The sequence below is a fragment of the Priapulus caudatus genome, unplaced genomic scaffold (assembly GCF_000485595.1).
Source record: "Priapulus caudatus unplaced genomic scaffold, Priapulus_caudatus-5.0.1 Scaffold50, whole genome shotgun sequence".
NCBI lineage: Eukaryota > Metazoa > Priapulida > Priapulimorpha > Priapulimorphida > Priapulidae > Priapulus > Priapulus caudatus.
In genome coordinates this window covers 695,159-706,259 of record NW_014577111.1, presented here as the reverse complement: position 1 = coordinate 706,259, position 11,101 = coordinate 695,159, and the positions used below count along the sequence as shown (strand labels likewise).

The 11,101-nt window shown below is 41.0% G+C and overlaps 3 protein-coding genes across 5 annotated transcripts in view; 1 reads left to right on the top strand and 2 right to left on the bottom strand.

Moving 5' to 3' along the window:
• Positions 1 to 441: 441 nt before the first annotated feature.
• On the bottom strand, positions 442 to 7,136 carry LOC106820858 (cold and drought-regulated protein CORA-like). Of its 2 annotated transcripts, none has more exons than XM_014825452.1 (3): positions 7,099 to 7,136; positions 1,318 to 1,384; positions 442 to 955 (listed from the first exon to the last, which is right to left on the bottom strand). In XM_014825452.1, the coding sequence occupies exons 2-3, from the start codon at positions 1,360 to 1,362 to the stop codon at positions 674 to 676; spliced, it is 327 nt and encodes a 108-aa protein (XP_014680938.1). In that variant the 5' UTR covers positions 1,363 to 1,384; positions 7,099 to 7,136; the 3' UTR covers positions 442 to 673. The 2 variants fall into 2 exon arrangements, with proteins under 2 accessions (XP_014680938.1, XP_014680937.1); XM_014825451.1 differs by lacking the exon at positions 7,099 to 7,136 and adding an exon at positions 1,813 to 1,856.
• On the bottom strand, positions 5,595 to 6,885 carry LOC106820857 (transformer-2 protein homolog). The gene is made up of 2 exons (XM_014825450.1): positions 6,678 to 6,885; positions 5,595 to 6,331 (listed from the first exon to the last, which is right to left on the bottom strand). The coding sequence occupies exons 1-2, from the start codon at positions 6,729 to 6,731 to the stop codon at positions 6,032 to 6,034; spliced, it is 354 nt and encodes a 117-aa protein (XP_014680936.1). The 5' UTR covers positions 6,732 to 6,885; the 3' UTR covers positions 5,595 to 6,031.
• A 2,329-nt stretch (positions 7,137 to 9,465) lies between the features above and the next one.
• Positions 9,466 to 11,101, top strand: part of LOC106820865 (DNA ligase 4-like) — a 26,337-nt gene continuing 24,701 nt past the window's right edge. Inside the window, exon 1 of one of the 2 annotated variants that reach the window (XM_014825458.1) lies at positions 9,466 to 9,577. The gene's annotated coding sequence lies outside the window, so the exon portion shown is untranslated. The other variant, XM_014825459.1, reaches the window with a different exon arrangement.

Genomic DNA, 11,101 nt, shown 5'->3' with positions numbered 1-11,101 from the left:
AGAGAGAGAGAGAGAGAGACAGAGACAGCGAGAGAGAGAGAGAGAGAGAGAGAGAGAGAAAAAAAAATTATGTGTCCGTGTAATTCATGTGGGTCGTGCAAACATTTTCGAACGTAGAGTCGCAAAATTATTTTGTAGAGTACATCGGATCTGTGTGATACAGAAACAGGGACGTTTGAGACGTATTTGACTATACGCCCGTGTGTGTGTGCGTGTGTGCGTGCGTGCGTGCGTGCGTGCGTGCGTGCGTGTGTGTCTGTTGTCTAATAGACGAATACTGGGTATGTAGCACCATTCGATACACAAGCTGTCTTTCAACTCAAGCAAACACTGTGCGTCGCATTTGTGCGCTCACGCTTTTCACGCTGTTTGATCGATGTTATTCGCCGATCCGTTTTTGTATATGCGTTCTAAATAATAACTATAAATAAAGCAAAAATGTATGTTTTATAGTTTTTATTACACTGACATAATATAAATATACTAAACACTATGTTCAAACGAGAACAACGACAAGTGCCAGAATTAAGACGTGTTACGGTCGAGCGAACTGCGACATGTCAGTAAACTATCGCTCTTCGCCGATATCGTATCAAAGTAATCGTAAATCTAACCACGTTGGATTGCTGCATAAATTACTACGTGACAGACAACTAGCGTCGCGCCGGACTTTTCAGAAATAATCTGGTCCTGGTCCATCTCTGTACGGGCGACCTCCATAGGGACCACCTCCATAGGGACCACCTCCGTAGCGACCACCTCCGTAGCGACCACCTCCGTAGCGACCACCTCCGTAGCGACCACCTCCGTAGCGACTACCTCCGTAGGGATGACCGCCTGATCCCGGGAAAAAGCCGTGGAATCTACGAGGATTCCCCTGATGCACGTAGGCGTAAGGATGACGCGAGACAAACGAGTAGCTCTCTGCGCTGCCTCTCACATCACCGATCATGACCTGGCAGAAATACACCGTTAGACACCGAATACAGAAAACCGACTACGTTATATCGTACTGCTGTTAAATGTCTAGATGCTACCTAATTGATTAATAAGCCACTTTAGTAGTCCGTTCGTAAGGAGCGATAAAGGAAAACATAATTATAATATAATTATGATCATTCATTATCCTTTACAAATGTCATATCGTTTCAAATCGTAGATTGAGTAACCACCAAAAAACTATAGATATATGCACAATCTTACTAACTCGTGCGAATGAGGCCACTTAAAATATCTTGTCACATTTTATTATATTTTAAAACATTCTAAAAATCAGTTCACTGTTCATACTAAGTCTTATGTTCTAAGCGTACTTACAAATGCCAGGAGGCATAGAATAGAGATGGCAACGAAGAGACGCATTTTGTAGCCGGTTTAGCTTCGTCTAGAATAAAGCCAGGTTTACACCACTTTATTGCCGAATACGTATACCGATTCTACTCTGAACGTTATACTATTGCAAACATTAATATCGATAAAAACAATTGCTCGTTACTTATACTCTTACACTGCTACAGTCAAGTACTCATAGCGGAAATAAAACTGATACTGAGGAAAGGCAACGATACTTCCATGCTCTTTCACAGCTTTTATAATATATATATATATATAAATTCATTAAAGGTTACGGCAAGTAAATGGATATAACAATGTGACTATATTATTTACTCTTTATATATAATTATTATTACTGTTATTGCCTATTATTATTACTATTTACAAATACACTATAGTTAATATAACTATATATATATATATATATATATATATATTATACTCGGATACTAGTATACGATAAGTATTTGAACTCACCGGTGACTCCGCAGGATGTTCGTATGTAGACGTACGTGTATCTGATGTCGGATGCTCAGTACTGCGACAGCAGAGCTTTTATAGGAGGTGCTCATCGCTCAGAGACAATACATCATGGTATACCGGAGACATTCATTGGCAACCGCTGGCCTTTCCTCAAGCGAAAACCTCACAGTTGACATTGCAGCTTTGTCTTTTTCAGGGTAATATCGCACGAATTGTTGTCATCGTGCAACTTTACCGGTTACTGTCGTTTGCATTTTTGTTGCATACGTTAAGGGCAGTGTCACTCTGTGCTTTTGTTACAAGCCATTGTCTAACTTAGCCACTTGTTGTTCGCATTGTGTAGCAGCCGCCTCGTCTGTTGCCCTTCAATTTCGGTCACTTAAACCAGCTATTTATAACTGACGAAGAGGAGCCAGGTAGACAGATCGGTCATTATAAAACACGAGAAAGTGAAAGGACCTTACACCCATCACGGGGCTATTGTGGCAGAAAGGATCAAACGTGTGGACCCCGCAGACCAAGTGAGCTCACCATTATACTAAATCGTTACAATTTAAGCACTGCGATGTATTCTATTTTGGCGGCACGGACGTCGCGTGTATCGAGGTTAAAGACAACACAAAATTGCTATTTGACATTTTACGAGCCCAATTCTTATTCAACTATTTCCCTGACCGCAAGGTATCGTCTCCGTTGTTGTTTTTCAGCGTAACGCGTCAAGGACACGGACTTTCTATTTAAATCTTTTAATATTCAACAACTTGCCCTTTTACGTCTTTGTTGGTTTCTGTACGTGTTGTACATTTATCTTTTACTACTCACTAATATTAAAATAAGACCTCTGTGCTCTTTCGTTTCTTTAGATTTCGTGATTTTCTGCTTTCGTGGTTTTCTCTTTACACACAAGTATGCCATGTAAGTGGTCATCTCGGTGCAATTGTGCGTAATTGCGTTTTCCAATTAGAAATGGTTAGCTTGTCGGGTCGTCGCATTGTGGCCCCAGGCGCCCGCGTCTTCTCGCTCACATACCGGACAATTAAAATTTTTAATAAATTTACATTGTTTTTTTTATCATCATTATTGTTTAAACACGATCTGATTATTTTTGTTTCTTCGTGCAACGAATGAAACAATTTTTAATCGAACCCCATGTTATAGTTCTTCGTTTGCCTTCCCGCATTTTCACGGGACCAAATAACGACGACTTCCAATGTATACTTGTAATGTGTAACAAGAGCAAGGTCATACGCACTGAGCACTGATCATTAGCATACGAGAGCATGGTCCGCTACCACTCTGCTACGCGTACTGAATAAACTAGAAAATCAATGAATTCCATGACCTACTTCACACATCATCGATAGCCGAGCATTTTGTTAACGTGTAGCAGTTGTCTATCTTTAGATTATCTAAATAGAAATCATTAGATAAAACTTAAAACGCACCAGACTGAGGTAAAATATATTTATATCAACATATACTATCTTTAGAACTTTAGTATTAATTAGTAGACCGCCTAGACAAATGCCGCAACGTGACACAAAACAGACGAGACAGAAAACTGCTCAAGCAAACTGTTCGAGACCACTGATCTCTACTATACTAACTATACTACAAACTATACTACGTTAGTATAGTAGAGATCAGTGTTCGAGACTCATTAAACCGTGTGTCAATGGAGTCCTTGGACTGCGTCATAAAAACGGGTCATATTCTTGCAGATAATCGATAGGAAATGCAAAGAAATATAGGGGAATATGAATGTACATTACATTACACGGGCAGGTATATTAGAAGACGTTAAGTTATACTTACTGATCACCTGATACATCTGATTACCCCGGGGGGGGGTGCAGGGGGTGCGCCCCCCCTAAAAATTTTGAGTTGCCCTTTTTTCTGGCCCACGGAAATTTTTTTTCTCCAATTTTTAAAAAAATAATATAGATTTTTAAGCAGAAAAAATACTGAAAAATAAGTTGATGTTTTCCGAGGAGTTTTTTAGGGGGGACGGGGGGTCGACCCGACTTGTTTTCTGGGCTGCGACAGATCGCCACAGGCTGCGCCACCGTTGATTGCTTTGTTATAGACTGGTACCCTCCTGGGGTAATAACCCCCCTCTAATTTTGCTTCAATAATTTCATTCTGAATAGTTTTCGATGTTATCTTTGCATTTTTTTACTTAAAACGTACTTAGTAGTACTATTACTACATCCTCTCTGGCAAGAGCCCACTCATTTGGTCTAAATTTGGTAAAAGTAAGTACTACTGGCACAGGGGCGTGCCCCGGGTGGGGGGTCCAGGGGGTCCGGACCCCCCACCTGCTCGCGCAGAAAACGCATCTGAGGGGGTCTAATTTCAAAAATTTTCTGGGGGAGGGCCCCCCAGACCCCCCCTTCGCGTGCTCCCAAGTTTGGGTTACGGTTGGACCCCTCCCTGGTACAAATCCTGTACACGCCCCTGTGGCAAGAGTAATACTGAGTATGTTTTAAGTAAGATAATATATCAGTCATTGAAATTCAAGTTGAAGTTCAAGTTTTATAGTAAATGTATGAAACGGAAAGCATATAAATTAATACATGTAATGATTTCAATTTTCTTTTGTAATAAAAGTGTGTTCAATCCATATCGCAGTTTGATTTCACCGGGTACTAGTATTTTGTCGCTCTGATGGCAGTTAATTTCAAGCAAGTTGATGGTTTTTGTGGCTTTGTGGATTTTGCCTTGCACTGGAATTGTCTGTTTCATTGCTATGACAAGACTTGAAGTACAAAAATTTCGCCTCATATGCTCTGAAAATGCATAAAAAGGAGTCTGATTTTTAAAATTTTTCTGGGGGAGGCCCCCCCGACCCCCCACCGGTTCCTTCGCACCTGCTGTCCTCGCGCACGAAGCGGCGGCGCAGCCGCCGCTTCAGTTGCCCCTAACAAAATCTCAAAGTGCCCTTTCCCACCTGCACCCCCCCCCCTAGACAAAATCCTGCATCCGCCCCTGTGTTGTGTGTTTAGATTACAAGCATACAATTGCCTATAGCTTAAAAGATAGCCCCTGGGTATTGTTTATACGATGGTTGTGAGAGTTCTTAAAAAGAAAAAGAAAAACGTCTGTGAAGATTGTGTGTCATATCAGTATCTGCAAAAGGGCAAACAATGTATCTGTCAGCATACGTCGTATCTCGCGGATTAAATGGTACGCTTTTCTCAAAAAATGTCTCTAAAATCCACCTTACGTCCTAAACGTTGGTGTAGCTGAAATTATAGCTAAGATTTTATAGCCACAGTACGGCATATTATACACACCTCAACGGAATAGACTGCAGCATATACTAATCAATGCTGATAATGAAGAAGGCTTGTGAAATCCATGTTTATAGAAATTGAGGGCAAGAACACAGATCAACAAAATTAACCCTGGGGGGGGGGTATTAATAGTGAGCGTAGACCCGGTAGTGGATAGGGCTATCATCAATAAATAGGTCAATCATCTTTTATCTTCTGTTACCCGCTAACTAGGACGTGCGTATAATGCTTTATCATGTCTGATAAGCCGCGAAATACGATATCAAAAATCGTGTGTGAAGGTGACGGGTTGCATGCTAGCTTCTTTATACCGTCAATATGTCAATGTGTTTTTGGGGCATGTGTCAATAAACCATATGAAACTATATTTATCAGTCTGCCAAATTTGGCTTGCCAATTACCTTAGATCGCTAACAACAATCATATTTGCATTATTAAAAATATAAATGATCAAGAGGAAAATATAATCAGACATGTATAGATGATTTATTTACAATGATATTTTATAGCATTGACGTGTACAACAATACTTTAATATTTTAAATATAAATATATAAAACGATATCTGCAAGGAATAGCGCCTGTCACAGTGGGGTTAAAATGTCATTTGCCAATGAGCTCATGGTCGTTACCTTAATTATCAGATTAGTTATTAGTTATGACATATGTGCATGAAATCATTATGAGAAGGAATTCATGCTGGAAAAAGATACATAATCCCTTTAATCGCGAGATTGTATTGAATGTTAGTGCGACTAGTCAGCATTCTGTTCTCCCACAGTAATTCATACACGTATTCAACGATATAGATTGTACGTATCTATACTTTCACACTTTCTTCATCTAATGATGTAATAAATTACTACGTCACGCGAAATAGCATCGCGCCGGGCTTGTTAGTAATAATCTGGTCCAGGTCAATAATAACGACCTCTGTACGGGCGACGTCCATAGGGACCACCTCCGTAGGGACCGCCTCCGTAGCGACGACCTCCGTAGGGACCACCTCCGTAGGGACCGCCTCCGTAGCGACGACCTCCGTAGGGACCACCTCCGTAGGGACCGCCTCCGTAGCGACGACCTCCGTAGGGATGGTCTCTTGAATCCGGGAAAAAGCCGTGGAATCTACGAGGATTTGCTTGATGCACGTAACCGTAGGGATGGCGCGAGACAAACGAGAAGCTTTCTGCGCCGCCTCTCACCTCACCGATGATGACCTGCCAGAAATACACCGTTAGACACCCGTAAAACTTCGTCATTGCTGTTAGGTACCTGCTACTTATGGCTTACTGTTACTAATTACCAAACTGATTTCTATAGTGTTGTTGAGAGATCGTTCGTAAAAATCAATAAAATGAAACATCATTTGTTATTATTGTTCATGCTTTATTACTGAGCAATTTCGTCTTATCGATTAAATGATCACATGAAATTTACTTACATACACAATCCTGCTGAAGATGACGTTTAATACAATAGGGTATATTTTATTATTTTGAAGCATACGAAAAATCACTTCAATGTTCATATTTATCAGATGTTATGATTTGTAATTTTACTTACGAATGCCAGAATGCATAGCACGGAGATCGCAGCAAAGAGACGCATTTTCAACATGGTGTATGTTCGCCTATAATTAATAAAGTGCAAGATACATTTATATATTGACTCTAAATTGAACGTAACGCTATTTTCTTAAATGGATAACGTAAATTAGATCTATACGATAACAGCTTCTATTACACGTTCGTTAAATTCTACAAATTCTACACTCTAGGGTCCCGGGGCGTGAAACTGATGTTGATAAAAGGCAATTTAACAAGAAAGCAGAAGCTAAACATTTAAACACTCGAGTTTAGTATGAGCTCATTTAATGCTGCAATAAGTACATTATTACCATTAAATAACATGCTCAGTTATAACTATCAGTAGGTATTATGAAAATAGGTAATAGTAGGCCTATACGATAAGTATTTGAACTCACCGGTGACTCCGCAGGACGTTCGTATGTAGACGTACGTGTATCTGATGTCGGATGCTCAGTACTGCGACAGCAGAGCTTTTATAGGAGGTGCTCATCGCTCAGAGACAATACATCATGGTATCCCGGAGACATTCATTGGCAACCGCTGGCCTTTCCTCAAGCAAAAACCTCACAGATGACATTGCAGCTTTTTGTCCTCTTCAGGGTGACACTATACGAACTGTTGTCATCGTCTGAGTTGAGCGGTTATTGTTGTTTGCGTTGTTGTAACAGTCGCATTGTCTATTGCCCTTCACTTTCGGTTATTTTAAACTACTGTTTACGATAATTACGGAAAGCGTGCTAGATACTGCACGATGTATAGGCAGAGTAGCTAGACTATTGAAAACCCTGAGAATTGACCTTAACTATTCAAATGGCGACGCTATTGAAGCACGAAAACCCCGGAATTACCACAAATTTTTACCTTACATTTGTAGGTATAGTGAGGTAAAGAAAATGTACATAAATACTCATATTATGAGAGCAATTTCCATTCAACAATAATTCATTTTTTCATTTCATTACTGAACACTAGCAACATCACTAACACATATCGTCGACTATTGTTGTATTTCTGCGCGCTAACCACCTTTTTATATTCAATGTCATCTTTTTTATAAATTTATCATCTTATTTGGCCTCATTATCTCACTTCCTAGTAGCGTCTTCGTCGGTTAATTGTTTTACAATGTACTTCACTCGCGTCTCACATATTTCTCGTACCCTTCAATCTTAATTGCTACATATTTATGCTTTCAACGTTTCTATATATATATATATATATATATATATACTATAGTAATATATAACAAATCTAAATAAATTAGCGATTAAGGGTGTTTCAAATGTTAATTAACGAGCTTCGAGATGCTCATCTCTTCATCAGCGTTTTCAGCTTGATATACACACACGCACACGCCACGCAGCACGCCACGAGGCACGGACGCACACGCACACGCACACGCCACACACACACACACACACGTACACACACACACACACACACACCACACACACACACACACACACACACCCACACACACATCACACGACGCGCACACAACACAGACACACGCACACAACACACACACACACACACACACACACCAACAACCACACACACACACAACGACACACACACACCACGACACGAAGTCATATATATATAATATATATATATATTATATATATATATATACTATATATATTAATAGTAATAATATACTTAATATATATATGTATCATTCCTTTTGCATTTCGAATACAGCACATCGGATGCTTTATTCTAGGCGGCTGTAGCACCTACTTTTGCACTGTTTTTCCGTAAGTGCGTGACCCCCATTTCGCATATTAGTTACGTCGTAACCTGGGCATCTCTAAGTGTCCATTCTAGCGCTCTATATATAATTACCCCCTCCCACTTTTCTTCTCCTCCGTCCGCAACTCTCTTCCCCCCTTCTCTCTCTCCCCCTTCGTTCGCTCTCTTCTCTCCCCGTTCGTTCGTCTGCGTTCTCTCTCTCTCTCTCTCTCTCTCTACTCTCTCTCTCTTCTCTCTCTTCTCTTTCTCTCTCTTCTCTCTCTCTCTCTCTCTCTCTCTCTCGTTTCTCTCTCTCTTCTCCTCTCTCTCTCTCTCTCTCTTCTCTCTCTCTCTCTCGCTCTTCTCTCTCTCTCTCTCTCTTTCTCTCTTCTCTCGCGCGCGCTCTCTCTCTCTCTCTCTCTCTCTCATCTCTCTCTCCTCTCTCTCTCTCTATATATATATATATATATATATACTATATACTTATATATATATATATCATCTGAGAGTGGCAGGAGCGCTTTGGGGGACGAGGCGAATTGGACCATAGTCCTGGGAACCATGAAATACCAAATAAGTTTTGCCCTGATTCGGTAATAGAATACGGACAACCAGGGCCGACATAAATACAGAAAGCCTTGAATTGCACTTTTATTTTTACTGGGAACTGTGGGAAACTGATGGTATTATTAAATATGTGTGTGTTTGTGTGCGTGGCGCCGCGCGCGCGCGCTTGGTGGTGTGTGTGAGTTGTGTGTGTGTGTGTGTGGTGTGTGTGGTGTGTGTGTTCTGTGTGTGTGTGTCGTGTGTGTGTGTGATGTGCGCGCGTGTGCATGTGTGTGCACGCGCGTGTGTGCCTAATCGAATTGACATAAGAAGACGAGCCCTCTGAATAACTACTTATAAATGCTCTACATACACCGCAACACTATAGTTAGTTTATATTTTGGTTTATTTCTATTTATTGGAATATTTTATAAAAATATATAAACGGTACTAAAATTCTACACGAGCAGAACAAACGGAGGTTGAAAGCTGTGAGCACCGGTTAGTGCTGCTACGTAGTGAGAAAATCTAGAACTACGAGTAGAAATGAAATTCGCCATATTGCTGTTGATCTTGGTTGCCTACGGTGGTTAGGGTAGTCTAAATAGTAAATATATGTGTGGACCATGTATAAATCTTAAAATAAGTCTAGCTATATTATCACCAAACAGTATTTTCTGGCTACTGAATCACCTACACTATCAAACAGCAGCAATTTTAGTTTAATGCTTATTGAATATTGTCTAACGCCGCACAAGCATTTGGAATCTACACTGCACTGTGTACTGTAGACGTACAGTACAGCCGGGGCTACAGTCACACCACACGTACGCCGCTGCATATTTAGTATTATTTACACATGATATATGTTGTAAATATATATATAGTAAATACGTCACAATCACTGGATATGAGGTTGAAATTTTAAAATGTTTATCCAAGATGCAACTTGCGAGGAATTTTTATTCCCCAATGGTGCCATGTTCGGCCACCGGCCACCCTTAGTTGTAATCGCATAACCAACACATTGTTACTGCTGCTGCACTCCTGCCAATGCTGAGTGTTGCTGAGTATGTAGTATCCCCAGGTTTGTACACATTGGGGGAAATTCACCTTCCCTGGCCAGGGTGTAACATTTGACAAGTCAAATGGATTTACTAAGCTGGCCTACTGCCTTTTTTCAGTTACATGTTTTTGAAGACTAAACCCCAACAAACTTGCTTATTATTTTATTTGCAAATTACATTGAAATATACAGAATTTATACACCAACATATAGAGGTGCGCGGTATTACCAGTATACCGCGGTACGTGACCTGTACCGGTACGTACCGCGGTACTTTGGTTGGTGTAGGCCTACCGGCTTTTTTGAGCTATTTTTATCACATCCATTTTATTTCACTTCCTCGTCATTGCATAGCTTTATAAATTCATCTCCGTCGATCGACACCATTCACGCTATATTCGTGTATCTCCAGCACCTATTCTATATGCCTAGTAGATAGTCTGCACTGTTTTATTTGTACATACTTCATTACTTCAGACTGGTTCTAGCCGTACGACACTCCTACTCTCGCTCATGTTTGCTCCAAAGGAATTACAAGATATAGCAGATTACAAGAATAACGCGACGCAGCGACTGCCAGGCGTTTAAAAAAATACATGTGTGAGCGCGCGGCAGCGGTGCCTTTGATGGGAGAACGGGGCGCGATCGATCACGAGCGTGTAGCGCGTTTCACTAAAGCCCGCCACAAGTCTTTGACCTTTGAGTTATATTCCTCTGACCTGTTCTTGAAATCGCGGTATACCGCGGTAATACCGTGATACTTTGGTAAAATACCGCAGTATACCGCGGTACAAAAAATTTCGCGGTACCCAACTCTACCAACATACCAACAAACCATAATTCTATACCCAAACCAAACTGCATGCAGCGCCCCCTTTGTACAACTTCGGATACCACTGCCACAAGGCTGGTACTATTTTTCTAGTGGGCGGGGCTCCGGGGAAATCCAGATGAGACGGGATACGAGAGAAGTGTTGCCGAAAGGAGGTGTTGATCCTAACCGCTGAGCACTGATCTTGCGCGCAGTTCCGCGGCAAGGCGCACGCGACCGC

What these genes read in the sequence shown, in the direction of transcription:
- LOC106820858 (XM_014825452.1), bottom strand. Translation starts at nt 1,362, where the DNA reads ATGCGTCTCTTCGTTGCCATCTCTATTCTATGCCTCCTGGCATTT. An exon ending in TTCTATGCCTCCTGGCATTT is followed by an intron (nt 956 to 1,317) that starts GTAAGTACGCTT and finishes TATTTCTGCCAG; the next exon opens with GTCATGATCGGTGATGTGAG.
- LOC106820857 (XM_014825450.1), bottom strand. Translation starts at nt 6,731, where the DNA reads ATGTTGAAAATGCGTCTCTTTGCTGCGATCTCCGTGCTATGCATTCTG. An exon ending in TGCTATGCATTCTGGCATTC is followed by an intron (nt 6,332 to 6,677) that starts GTAAGTAAAATT and finishes TATTTCTGGCAG; the next exon opens with GTCATCATCGGTGAGGTGAG.